This window comes from Ranitomeya imitator, chromosome 1 (genome assembly GCF_032444005.1).
Source record: "Ranitomeya imitator isolate aRanImi1 chromosome 1, aRanImi1.pri, whole genome shotgun sequence".
In the NCBI taxonomy this organism is placed as follows: domain Eukaryota; kingdom Metazoa; phylum Chordata; class Amphibia; order Anura; family Dendrobatidae; genus Ranitomeya; species Ranitomeya imitator.
In genome coordinates, this window is record NC_091282.1 from 17,413,875 (window position 1) to 17,428,362 (window position 14,488).

The 14,488-nt window shown below is 49.8% G+C and overlaps 1 protein-coding gene across 3 annotated transcripts in view; it reads left to right on the plus strand.

The window, feature by feature from the left end:
• LOC138658299 (zinc finger protein 665-like) overlaps positions 1-14,488 on the plus strand; it is a 158,549-nt gene that overhangs the window by 121,845 nt on the left and 22,216 nt on the right. Inside the window, exons 1-4 of one of the 3 annotated variants that reach the window (XM_069745777.1) lie at positions 2,251-2,364; positions 2,765-2,911; positions 3,214-3,393; positions 10,132-10,255. The exons of the other annotated variants lie outside the window; for them this stretch is intronic. Coding sequence (XP_069601878.1) covers positions 2,822-2,911; positions 3,214-3,393; positions 10,132-10,255 — 394 coding nt within the window. The 5' untranslated portion in view covers positions 2,251-2,364; positions 2,765-2,821. Of the gene's footprint in view, positions 1-2,250; positions 2,365-2,764; positions 2,912-3,213; positions 3,394-10,131; positions 10,256-14,488 lie in introns of those variants that run through there. 3 annotated transcript variants of the gene reach the window in all.

Genomic DNA, 14,488 nt, shown 5'->3' on the forward strand with positions numbered 1-14,488 from the left:
CTGAGATGCTTTGTTTCTGCTGATCAGGATGACTGGGTGTCCTTTTTGCCTTTGGCTGAGTTCGCCCTTAATAATCGGGCCAGCTCGGCTACCTTGGTTTCGCCGTTTTTCTGCAACTCTGGGTTCCATCCTCATTTCTCTTCAGGGCAGGTTGAGTCTTCGGACTGTCCTGGTGTGGATACTGTGGTGGACAGGTTGCAGCAGATTTGGACTCATGTAGTGGACAATTTGACCTTGTCCCAGGAGAAGGCTCAACGTTTCGCTAATCGCAGACGCTGTGTGGGTCCCCGACTTCGTGTTGGGGATTTGGTTTGGTTGTCTTCTCGTCATATTCCTATGAAGGTTTCCTCTCCTAAGTTTAAACCTCGTTTCATTGGTCCGTATAGGATTTCTGAGGTTCTTAATCCTGTGTCTTTTCGTCTGACCCTTCCAGATTCTTTTTCCATACATAACGTATTCCATAGGTCATTGTTGCGGAGATACGTGGCACCTATGGTTCCATCTGTTGATCCTCCTGCCCCGGTTTTGGTGGAGGGGGAGTTGGAGTATATTGTGGAGAAGATTTTGGATTCTCGTGTTTCAAGACGGAAACTCCAGTATCTGGTTAAGTGGAAGGGTTATGCTCAGGAAGATAATTCCTGGGTCTTTGCCTCTGATGTCCATGCTCCCGATCTTGTTCGTGCCTTTCATATGGCTCATCCTGGTCGGCCTGGGGGCTCTGGTGAGGGTTCGGTGACCCCTCCTCAAGGGGGGGGTACTGTTGTGAATTCTGTGGCAGAGCTCCCTCCTGTGGTCACAAGTGGTACTACGGCTGATTCTCTCTGTGAGCTTCCGTTGGTGGAGGAAAGTGGTACTGCGGCTTCTGAGTTTCCTTCCTCAGGTGATGTGGTGAAGACGTTAGGTGCTGCTCTATTTAACTCCACCTAGTGCTTTGATCCTGGCTTCCAGTCAATGTTCTAGTATTGGACCTGTTTCCTCCTGGATCGTTCCTGTGGCCTGCTGCTCTGCATAGCTAAGTTCCGCTTTTGCTTTTTGTTTGCTGTTTTTTTTTTCTGTCCAGCTTGCTTATTTGTTTTCTCGTGCTTGCTGGAAGCTCTGGGACGCAGAGGGTGTACCTCCGTGCTGTTAGTTCGGTACGGAGGGTCTTTTTGCCCCCTTTGCGTGGTTGTTTGTAGGGTTTTGTGTTGACCGCAAAGTTACCTTTCCTATCCTCGCTCTGTTCAGAAAGTCGGGCCTCACTTTGCTAAATCTATTTCATCTCTACGTTTGTCTTTTCATCTTATCTCACAGTCATTATATGTGGGGGCTGCCTTTCCCTTTGGGGTATTTCTCTGAGGCAAGGTAGGCTTATTTTCTATCTTCAGGCTAGCTAGTTTCTCAGGCTATGCCGAGTTGCATAGGGAGCGTTAGGCGCAATCCACAGCTGCCTCTAGTTGTGTTGGAGAGGATTAGGGATTGCGGTCAGCAGAGTTTCCACGTCTCAGAGCTCGTTCTATGTTTTTGGGTTATTGTCAGGTCACTGTATGTGCTCTGACTCCTATGTCCATTGTGGTACTGAATTACCAGATCATGACAGGTATGATGAGATCCAGGATAGGGCCAAGTCTGCGATGCCAAGAGATGAGAGGGTCTGTAATAATAGGGAATGGTCCACTGTGTCAAAGGCAGCCGACAGGTCCAGGAGGAGGAGGACAGAGTAGTGTCGCTTGCTCTTGGCGGTTAAGAGGTAATTGGTGGCTTTAGTTAGGGCAGTTTCAGTGAAGTGGTGTGACCGGAAGCCAGATTGTAAGCGGTCGAAGAGGGAGCAGGAAGATAGATGGGAGGACAATTCAAGATGGACGTGTTGTTCTAGTAGTTTTGAGGCATAAGGGAGAAGTGATATAGGGCGATAGCTAGATACAGAGGATGGGTCAAGAGAGGGCTTTTTGAGGATAGGTGTGATGGAGGCATGTTTAAAGCTTGAGGGGAAAACACCAATTGTTAGTGATATTTTGAAGAGATGGTTTAGAGTTGGGATGAAGACTGTGTTGAGGTTTGGGATGGGAGTGGGTCAAGTGCACAGGTGGTGAGATGCGATCTTGAGACTAGAGTGGAGAGTCGATCTTCTGTAATGGTGGAGAAGTTGGTTTTGGAGGTGGAGGGCTGGGAAGTCAGGAGGAAGGGCTCTGGGGGTTGTTGACTAAAACTGTCTCTGATGTTCTCATGACACAATTGTTTCATCATGTCTCTCCTGTGCCCCGCCCCCTGATCACATGATGGTGACGTCACCACAGGTCCTTCCGCTCTCCGTGCAGCAGCTCCGTCCTGGTTGTGTGCAGCTCGTGTTCTCTGGTGTCAGCCAGCAGCAGATTTCCCGCCATTCCGGTGAGATTACAGGAGGGTTTGTGGTAAATCTGTGAGAGGAGAGTGTGGGGTGAGATCAGAGCTGTTCCTGTGGAGGCTCCTGCTCCCTGTGACTGCGGCTCCTCAGTGTTGGGGACGGGCAGCATTGTATGGGGGATGTGCAGCGTCTGCTCCTCATCTCACGGCCCCGCTGGAGGTGTAGTTACCACGGTAACCGTCACCTGCTGGAGGTGTAGTTACCACGGTGACCGTCCTCCTCCTACGAGGCTGATGATGAGCGGTCAGATCGGCGGAGGAGGCCGCGGTGGAGTTTTGTGGCTTTTCCTCCAGATTCCTCCTGATAAATGTTGATATTTGGCAGAATTTAGTGATTGTCGTTCTCTCGTCCCCTGTGATTTCCATCTTCTCCTTCATCATGAAGACGCCGGCAGGACGAGATCCCTCCAGCTGATCCAGTGCTCATCCCTCCTCCTCCTGAATGACCCCGAGGATGGACGAGGACAGGGATGAGACCACCAGAAGATTATTCCACTTCGCCCTGGAGATCATCTCCCTGCTGAGCGGAGAGGTAACTCCTCTACATTTCTATCAGCTTTATTGTGTTCTGTGACAAGTCCGACATCCAGAATAGAGAGAAGGATTCTTTACTATAAGAGCAGTGATTGCGTGGAGCTCTCTGCCCGGAGGAGTTGTCATGGGGATTCCCTATAAGAGCTGTAGAGGGGCCGGGATGTCTGTCCGGAGGGGAATAATATTCCCTGTTATGGCCCCAGATTACTGGAGACGGTTATTGATCCCGGGATTTCTACTGATTGTCAGATCTGGAGTTGGGAAGGAATCTTCTCCCTAAGTGTCTCTCTCCATACACAGGATTACACAATAGTGAGGAAGACACCGGGGGACGGTGTGACTCCCATCATCCATCTCCAGGAGTCAGGAGGGCGGAGCCCGGGCCCCATCACAGAGCCTCCCCCGCACTCCCTGCTACATGAGAGGAACAAGAAGATCCTGGAGCTCAGCAACAAGATGATTGAGCTGCTGAGCGGAGAGGTGACTGCTGGGAGATTATACAGCACTGGAGGATTCTGGGTGATGAGCGGAGAGGTGACTGCTGGGACATTATACAGGACTGGAGGATTCTGGGTGATGAGCGGAGAGGTGACTGCTGGGACATTATACAGGACTGGAGGATTCTGGGTGATGAGCGGAGAGGTGACTGCTGGGACATTATACAGCGCTGTAGGATTCTGGGTGATGAGCGGAGAGGTGACTGCGGGGACATTATACAGGACTGGAGGATTCTGGGTGATGAGCGGAGAGGTGACTGCTGGGACATTATACAGGACTGGAGGATTCTGGGTGATGAGCGGAGAGGTGACTGCTGGGACATTATACAGCGCTGGAGGATTCTGGGTGATGAGCGGAGAGGTGACTGCGGGGACATTATACAGCACTGGAGGATTCTGGGTGATGAGCGGAGAGGTGACTGCTGGGACATTATACAGAACTGGAGGATTCTGGGTGATGAGCGGAGAGGTGACTGCTGGGACATTATACAGGACTGGAGGATTCTGGGTGATGAGCGGAGAGGTGACTGCTGGGACATTATACAGCACTGGAGGATTCTGGGTGATGAGCGGAGAGGTGACTGCTGGGACATTATACAGGACTGAAGGATTCTGGGTGATGAGCGGAGAGGTGACTGCTGGGACATTATACAGCACTGGAGGATTCTGGGTGATGAGCGGAGAGGTGACTGCTGGGACATTATACAGCACTGGAGGATTCTGGGTGATGAGCAGAGAGGTGACTGCTGGACATTATACAGCACTGGAGGATTCTTGGTGATGAGCTGAGAGGTGACTGCTGGGACATTATACAGGACTGGAGGATTCTGGGTGATGAGCGGAGACTGCTGGGACATTATACAGGACTGGAGGATTCTGGGTGATGAGCGGAGAGGTGACTGCTGGGACATTATACAGCGCTGGAGGATTCTGGGTGATGAGCGGAGAGGTGACTGCGGGGACATTATACAGGACTGGAGGATTCTGGGTGATGAGCGGAGAGGTGACTGCTGGGACATTATACAGCACTGGAGGATTCTGGGTGATGAGCGGAGAGGTGACTGCTGGGACATTATACAGAACTGGAGGATTCTGGGTGATGAGCGGAGAGGTGACTGCTGGGACATTATACAGGACTGGAGGATTCTGGGTGATGAGCGGAGAGGTGACTGCTGGGACATTATACAGCACTGGAGGATTCTGGGTGATGAGCGGAGAGGTGACTGCTGGGACATTATACAGGACTGAAGGATTCTGGGTGATGAGCGGAGAGGTGACTGCTGGGACATTATACAGCACTGGAGGATTCTGGGTGATGAGCGGAGAGGTGACTGCTGGGACATTATACAGCACTGGAGGATTCTGGGTGATGAGCAGAGAGGTGACTGCTGGACATTATACAGCACTGGAGGATTCTTGGTGATGAGCTGAGAGGTGACTGCTGGGACATTATACAGGACTGGAGGATTCTGGGTGATGAGCGGAGACTGCTGGGACATTATACAGGACTGGAGGATTCTGGGTGATGAGCGGAGAGGTGACTGCTGGGACATTATACAGCACTGGAGGATTCTGGGTGATGAGCGGAGAGGTGACTGCTGGGACATTATACAGCACTGGAGGATTCTGGGTGATGAGCGGAGAGGTGACTGCTGGGAGATTATACAGCACTGGAGGATTCTGGGTGATGAGCGGAGAGGTGACTGCTGGGAGATTATACAGCACTGGAGGATTCTGGGTGATGAGCGGAGAGGTGACTGCTGGGACATTATACAGCACTGGAGGATTCTGGGTGATGAGCGGAGAGGTGACTGCTGGGAGATTATACAGCACTGGAGGATTCTGGGTGATGAGCGGAGAGGTGACTGCTGGGAGATTATACAGCACTGGAGGATTCTGGTTCATGAGCGGAGAGGTGACTGCTGGGACATTATACAGCACTGGAGGATTCTGGGTGGTGTGCGGAGAGGTGACTGCTGGGACATTATACAGCACTGGAGGATTCTGGGTGATGAGCAGAGAGGTGACTGCTGGGACATTATACAGCACTGGAGGATTCTGGGTGATGAGCGGAGAGGTGACTGCTGGGACATTATACAGCACTGGAGGATTCTGGGTGGTGTGCGGAGAGGTGACTGCTGGGACATTATACAGGATGGCACTGGAGGATTCTGGGTGATGAGCGGAGAGGTGACTGCTGGGACATTATACAGCACTGGAGGATTCTGGGTGATGACCGGAGAGGTGACTGCTGGGACATTATACAGCACTGGAGGATTCTGGGTGATGAGCAGAGAGGTGACTGCTGGGACATTATACAGGACTGGAGGATTCTGGGTGATGAGCGGAGAGGTGACTGCTGGGACATTATACAGGACTGGAGGATTCTGGGTGATGAGCGGAGAGGTGACTGCTGGGACATTATACAACACTGGACGATTCTGGGTGATGAGTGGAGAGGTGACTGCTGGGACATTATACAGCACTGGAGGATTCTGGGTGATGAGCGGAGAGGTGACTGCTGGGACATTTACAGGACTGGAGGATTCTGGGTGATGAGCGGAGAGGTGACTGCTGGGACATTATACAACACTGGAGGATTCTGGGTGATGAGCGGAGAGGTGACTGCTGGGACATTATACAGGACGGCACTGGAGGATTCTGGGTGATAAGCGGAGAGGTGACTGCTGGGACATTATACAGCACTGGAGGATTCTGGGTGATGAGCAGAGAGGTGACTGCTGGGACATTATACAGGACAGCACTGGAGGATTCTGGGTGATGAGCGGAGAGGTGACTGCTGGGACATTATACAGCACTGGAGGATTCTGGGTGATGAGCGGAGAGGTGACTGCTGGGACATTATACAGCACTGGAGGATTCTGGGTGATGAGCGGAGAGGTGACTGCTGGGACATTATACAGGACTAGAGGATTCTGGGTGATGAGCGGAGAGGTGACTGCTGGGACATTATACAGCACTGGAGGATTCTGGGTGATGAGCGGAGAGGTGACTGCTGGGACATTATACAGCACTGGAGGATTCTGGGTGATGAGCGGAAAGGTGACTGCTGGGACATTATACAGGACTGGAGGATTCTGGGTGATGAGCGGAGAGGTGACTGCTGGGACATTATACAGGACTGGAGGATTCTGGGTGATGAGCGGAGAGGTGACTGCTGGGACATTATACAGGACTGGAGGATTCTGGGTGATGAGCGGAGAGGTGACTGCTGGGACATTATACAGGACTGGATGATTCTGGGTGATGAGCGGAGAGGTGACTGCTGGGACATTTTACAGGACTGGAGGATTCTGGGTGATGAGCAGAGAGGTGACTGCTGGGACATTATACAGGACTGGAGGATTCTGGGTGATGAGCGGAGAGGTGACTGCTGGGATATTATACAGCACTGGAGGATTCTGGGTGATGAGCGGAGAGGTGACTGCTGGGACATTATACAGGACTGGAGGATTCTGGGTGATGAGCGGAGAGGTGACTGCTGGGACATTATTCAGGACTGGAGGAATCTGGGTGATGAGCGGAGAGGTGACTGCTGGGACATTATACAGGACTAGAGGATTCTGGGTGATGAGCGGAGAGGTGACTGCTGGGACATTATACAGGACTGGAGGATTCTGGGTGATGAGCGGAGAGGTGACTGCTGGGACATTATACAGGACTGGAGGATTCTGGGTGATGAGCGGAGAGGTGACTGCTGGGACATTTTACAGGACTGGAGGATTCTGGGTGATGAGCAGAGAGGTGACTGCTGGGACATTATACAGCACTGGAGGATTCTGGGTGATGAGCGGAGAGGTGACTGCTGGGACATTATACAGGACTGGAGGATTCTGGGTGATGAGCGGAGAGGTGACTGCTGGGACATTTTACAGGACTGGAGGATTCTGGGTGATGAGCAGAGAGGTGACTGCTGGGACATTATACAGCACTGGAGGATTCTGGGTGATGACCGGAGAGGTGACTGCTGGGACATTATACAGCACTGGAGGATTCTGGGTGATGAGTGGAGAGGTGACTGCTGGGACATTATACAGCACTGGAGGATTCTGGGTGATGAGCGGAGAGGTGACTGCTGGGACATTATACAGGACTGGAGGATTCTGGGTGATGAGCGGAGAGGTGACTGCTGGGACATTATACAGCACTGGAGGATTCTGGGTGATGAGCGGAGAGGTGACTGCTGGGACATTATACAGCACTGGAGGATTCTGGGTGATGAGCGGAGAGGTGACAGCTGGGACATTATACAGCACTGGAGGATTCTGGGTGATGAGCGGAGAGGTGACTGCTGGGACATTATACAGCACTGGAGGATTCTGGGTGATGAGCGGAGAGGTGACTGCTGGGACATTATACAGGACTGGAGGATTCTGGGTGATGAGCGGAGAGGTGACTGCTGGGACATTATACAGCACTGGAGGATTCTGGGTGATGAGCGGAGAGGTGACAGCTGGGACATTATACAGCACTGGAGGATTCTGGGTGATGAGCGGAGAGGTGACTGCTGGGACATTATACAGCACTGGAGGATTCTGGGTGATGAGCGGAGAGGTGACTGCTGGGACATTATACAGCACTGGAGGATTCTAGGTGATGAGCGGAGAGGTGACTGCTGAGACATTATACAGGACTGGAGGATTCTGGTTGATGACCGGAGAGGTGACTGCTGGGACATTATACAGGACTGGAGGATTCTGGGTGATGAGCGGAGAGGTGACTGCTGGGACATTATACAGGACTGGAGGATTCTGGGTGATGAGCGGAGAGGTGACTGCTGGGACATTATACAGGACTGGAGGATTCTGGGTGATGAGCGGAGAGGTGACTGCTGGGACATTATACAGCACTGGAGGATTCTGGGTGATGAGCGGAGAGGTGACTGCTGGGACATTATACAGGACTGGAGGATTCTGGGTAATGAGCGGAGAGGTGACTGCTGGGACATTATACAGGACTGGAGGATTCTGGGTGATGATCGGAGAGGTGACTGTTGGGACATTATACAGCACTGGAGGATTCTGGGTGATGAGCGGAGAGGTGACTGCTGGGACATTATACAGGACTGGAGGATTCTGGGTGATGAGCGGAGAGGTGACTGCTGGGACATTATACAGGACTGGAGGATTCTGGGTGATGAGCAGAGAGGTGACTGCTGGGACATTATACAGCACTGGAGGATTCTGGGTGATGACCGGAGAGGTGGCTGCTGGGACATTATACAGCACTGGAGGATTCTGGGTGATGAGTGGAGAGGTGACTGCTGGGACATTATACAGCACTGGAGGATTCTGGGGGATGAGCGGAGAGGTGACTGCTGGGACATTATACAGCACTGGAGGATTCTGGGTGATGAGAGGAGAGGTGACTGCTGGGACATTATACAGGTTGGCGCTGGAGGATTCTGGGTGATGAGCGGAGAGGTGACTGCTGGGACATTATACAGGACTGGAGGATTCTGGGTGATGAGCGGAGAGGTGACTGCTGGGAGATTATACAGCACTGGAGGATTCTGGGTGATGAGCGGAGAGGTGACTGCTGGGACATTATACAGGACGGCACTGGAGGATTCTGGGTGATGACCGGAGAGGTTGCTGCTGGGACATTATACAGGACTGGAGGATTCTGGGTGATGAGCGGAGAGGTGACTGCTGGGACATTATACAGCACTGGAGGATTCTGGGTGATGAGCGGAGAGGTGACTGCTGGGAGATTATACAGGACAGCACTGGAGGATTCTGGGTGATGAGCGGAGAGGTGACTGCTGGGACATTATACAGGACTGGAGGATTCTGGGTGATGAGCGGAGAGGTGACTGCTGGGACATTATACAGCGCTGGAGGATTCTGGGTGATGACCGGAGAGGTGACTGCTGGGACATTATACAGGACTGGAGGATTCTGGGTGATGAGCGGAGAGGTGACTGCTGGGACATTATACAGCGCTGGAGGATTCTGGGTGATGATCGGAGAGGTGACTGCTGGGACATTATGCAGCACTGGAGGATTCTGGGTGATGAGCGGAGAGGTGACTGCTGGGACATTATACAGGACAGCACTGGAGGATTCTGGGTGATGAGCGGAGAGGTGACTGCTGGGACATTATACAGCGCTGGAGGATTCTGGGTGATGACCGGAGAGGTGACTGCTGGGAGATTATACAGGACGGCACTGGAGGATTCTGGGTGATGAGCGGAGAGGTGACTGCTGGGACATTATACAGCACTGGAGGATTCTGGGTGATGAGCGGAGAGGTGACTGCTGGGAGATTATACAGCACTGGAGGATTCTGGGTGATGAGCGGAGAGGTGACTGCTGGGACATTATACAGCACTGGAGGATTCTGGGGGATGAGAGGAGAGGTGACTGCTGGGACATTATACAGGACGGCACTGGAGGATTCTGGGTGATGAGCGGAGAGGTGACTGCTGGGACATTATACAGCACTGGAGGATTCTGGGTGATGAGCGGAGAGGTGACTGCTGGGACATTATACAGGACTGGAGGATTCTGGGTGATGAGCGGAGAGGTGACTGCTGGGACATTATACAGCACTGGAGGATTCTGGGTGATGAGCGGAGAGGTGACTGCTGGGACATTATACAGCACTGGAGGATTCTGGGTGATGAGCGGAGAGGTGACTGCTGGGACATTATACAGCACTGGAGGATTCTGGGTGATGACGGTGTGGCTGTTGTCAGGTTCCTATAAGGTGTCAGGACGTCGCTGTCTATCTCTCCATGGAGGAGTGGGAGTATCTAGAAGGACACCAGGATCGGTACCAGGATGTGATGATGGAGGAGCTCCGGCCTCTTACACCACGAGGTGAGAGGCTCCTTGTTGGCTCCGGTGGATGTGATGACATCTCTCTGGCGTCGTCCTATAATACGATAATTTACTACTAGAATTTTCCGCTTTCTGATTTGTAGAATTTTAACCTCTTACCAACCTTGGACCTACTGGATACGTCCTGGCATTTTTGTGTGCATAGGGGCTGTGCTCTTGTGATTGTCACTGTATCATCAGCTGATATTCAGTTCCAGGAGCAGGGGCCGGCCCAGCAGTTTAACCCCCTAAATGCTGTGATAGCTATCAATTGTAGCATTTAGAAGGCAGAGGGATGGAGCGCTATCTGTTCTCCGATCGGCGCTCCACAACATCATCGCTGGGACCCGATCATTTCCATAGTGACCCGTTGTCGCCATGAATCCGGGTCACCAGCCTCTAGAACGTTAGGTCATGCGCAGTCCATTGCTATTTCTTATAACTGCGATCAGAGCTGTGAAAATGAAAGTCACATGGAGGTACTAAGTAAAAAAATAGTGTAATAAAATCAGAAAATACAAAAAAATATACATATTGTACATACAGGGTATCAGTGTACTCAGTAGAAATTGCACAACAAATTTTGGGGTCCATTTTCTCCTAATACCCTTGTGAAAAAAAAAAGTTTGGGTCTAAAGTTAATTTTTGGAACTATAAAAAAACGTTAACATGTCCTGCAAAAAACAAGCCATCACATGCCTCTGTGGGCCAAAATATGGAAAATTATAGCTCTCAAAATATGGGGATTCTTTTTGCAATAAAAAGCATATTTTAGTGTGTGACAGCAGCCAAACATAAAAACCTGATTGTAGATTTCGAATCGCTGTAATTGCACCAACCCAAATAATTAAAGTCGCCTAATTACTTATACCGCAAGAGGAATGGCGTAAGAATTAAATAAAACCAATTCTTCACCTGCTGTTGTTTTGTTCATTCTGCCTCCGAAAGATCACAGTAAGGCTCTGCTCACATTTATCCTGAGCTCTGAGCTGAGCACCTATATCGGGGTTTCAGTGTAAATCTCTGAAATACGTGATTCAAACTGAACCCCCGGCAGAAGATCCTCTATGATAAGGCACTGTGGACATTGTCTGGCCGGTTATTTGGCTGTGTCAGTTTTTTTAGGCGAGCATAAAAAGAGTGGTCGACCACAGTTTTATGCACCTCTGAAAAAAAGAGCACCGCTGAACAGAGGTCAGACGGGGTGCAGAGTAACTCTGCTGCCTCATTATATTTAATGGATCCCTCAGGGGTGTTATCTGAACTATGTCAAATTGGGGGTTTCCATTTAAATCTCAAAGTAAGTGCTCAGCGTAGAGCGCAGGATAAATTTGATCGTAAATGTTAAGTAAAACGTTCCCAACAAAAGCTTCCTAACTAAAGTTCCCAAGCAAGCAAGTTCCCATTCAGATCTGTCAGCTTTTAATGGAAATATAGGGGGCTTCCACGTTACTGGTAGTCCAAAGGCTCTGTAAAAGTGAAATGGCTCCTCACCCTCCAAAAGAAATTCAACAAATTCTGCTCTCTCAAATCCAAATGCCCCTCTCCTTTTTGATCCCCATTGTGCCTAACCGCATTTAGTGTCCAAATGTTTGGTGTTTCTGTAGGGATGAGAGCCCGCCTAATTTACGGGTTCATTTCTCCAGAAGCTTGAGCTGGGCTTATTGTACTGGTCACTACAAGGTACTGGTCACTACAACGTCCTGTGCACTACAGTGGCAATCTTCAATTAGCAATATCCACTGCTGTTTGTTTCTGGAAAACACCCATGGAGTCAAAATCGTCTCTACACCTGGAGATACATTTTTAAAGGGGTGTATTTTCCAAAATGGGCTCACTGGAGGGGGGATTCTGCTCATCTAGCACTCAGGGGCTCTGTATACGGAATCCGCAAACTATTCTAGGAAAATCTGCGCTCCAGGAGGCAAATAGCGCTCCGTTCCTCCCGAGTCTTGCTGTGTGTCTAAGCAGTACTGTACAGCCACATATGGGGCATTTCTACATTCAGCAGAAATTGTGGGACACATTTTGGTGCCATTTTTACCCATTTCCCAGTGTGAAAATGTAAAATCTGGAGCTAAAAAAATTTTTGGTGGTAAAAATCTAATTATTATTTTTTCGTTCTCATTTTGGGAGACAAAGTAAAAATAATGAGGACTTCAATCTGAGATCATATTTTTACAGAGTTTCATAGGAAAACCATGGAGGCAGAGACAGGGGTCTTCTGCAGGCCCCCGGCAATCATGACAATCTATTCTTGGGACCCTTCGATTTAGTGTCGGCCCTAATGCGGAGCTATAATGCTGAGCCGGTTGTCGCCCGGGCGTGATAACAGCCACCGCTCTCTACACACTGAGCAGTGACTGTAGCTGCGCCGGCTAAAACTCTATGACTTGAAGCTGATCACTGCCAGGTGGAATAAGGTTAATTTTCTCCTGGCAGTGGGGCTTTCAGTGCTGACTTTGGACCTGTTAAAAATGCTATTAACTTGCAGATTAACCACATATCTGCAGATTAATAGTGTTATTTTACATTTAAATGGCATTGTCAGTGACATGGTTATATGGCAGCAATCGGAGCTCCCTCCACAGACGTGCACCTGGCATCCTCCATGCATGGACACCAGATATCATAAACGGGTTAAAGAGCCTTATCACATGACATCAGAATGCAGGGGATGGGGTGTTCTAGCCTCAAGGGCTCAACTACAGCAAAATGTCAGGGGGTCCGCTCTTCCTCTTCATGGGGTCTGATCAGAACACTATAAGTGGGATGGTGATGCAGGTGTTGGCCCTGCAGGGACATCAGGCTGCCCAAGAAAGTGGTAATAATAAGTTAAGTCTCCCTTAAGCCGGGGTCACACTACCGTATAATACGGATGAGTGCTATGCTATCGCATAGCACTCGGACCAATGTTAATCTATGGGGCAGCTCCTATCATCCGTTGATTTCTCGGCCGTATTATACGTGCGTGTGAAATTGCAGCATGCTGCGATTTGCACTGTATACCGGCCGAGACTCTCTAATGAAAGTCTATGAACCTATATTAACATTATTAACCAGGCTTACTGTCTACATGCCAGAATTGGCGCATCTTATGCATGTGTCTTTTCTGGGGCGGCTTGGTGTTGGTATTTTTAGCCGGGGGAATCAATATCCATGGCCCCTTCCTAGGCTATAAATATCAGCCTGCAGCAGTCTGCTTAGCCTTTCTGGCTATTAATTATAGGGGGACCCCACCTCATTTTTTTTGGGGGGTACCCTATTAGAATAGTCAGTAAAGGCTAAATATACAGCATCTGTGGGCTGATATTCATAGCCTGGGAAGATCCGTGGGTATTAACCCCTTCCCAGGCTACAAATATCGGCCCTGGCCATCGGCTTTCCCTCTCTGGCGAAGAAAATTGTGCAGGAGACCACGCAATTTTTTTTGCTTGCAGGATGGAACTTGTGGAGCCAATAGGCTTCCATATGTATTATGGGGCTTTTCTGTGGACTCTGACTGACCAGACAATCTCTCCTTTGGTCACCGTGTACATCAGTAAGCGCCCATGATCCCGGTGCCGGCTGTCTAGTGTCCTCTCATATTACACATTGATAGGCACTAACTGCTGTGTACCGGGGGCTCCCCACAACACCATCCTCCTGAGCGCTGTGACTTCATCCATTAGCCGTACATATTCCCTTTTTTCTTCATTTATAGACCAACTCGGAACTTTCTATGCACTTGCTGCCTTTTTTTTTTTAATTAAGTATCTTTAGTGAAGTTTTCTAACAATTTTTAAATTAACATATTACCCACTTCGGGTAAACACAGAAAATTAAGAACAACTGGAAAGGGGGGAATGGACAAAGAAAGGGAAAGACCAGATTAAATTAAAAACAAAAATTCCCATTCTACAAAACAAAAAAACAACAACTAGTCAACACCGCTGTAAAGTCTGGAAAGAAAACATCTCCTTTTGCAGCTTCTAGCCATGCAATCGCACATTATTGCACATGGCATAAACATGGATCATATCTCTCGTAATCCTTTGTTAAATTGAGCCCAATCTATATCTCACTAATTCCCTTGACGGGAGCCCTGGTTCATCCATCCAGGCAGCCCAAAGCTGTTCAAATTTATTGATATTGCCTCTTCTTTTTTTTGTACACACCTTTTTCTAAACTTATAAACCAGTTTATTTTGTTGATATATTCCTTTTTTGTTGGGCTCTCGGTATCCAAACAATG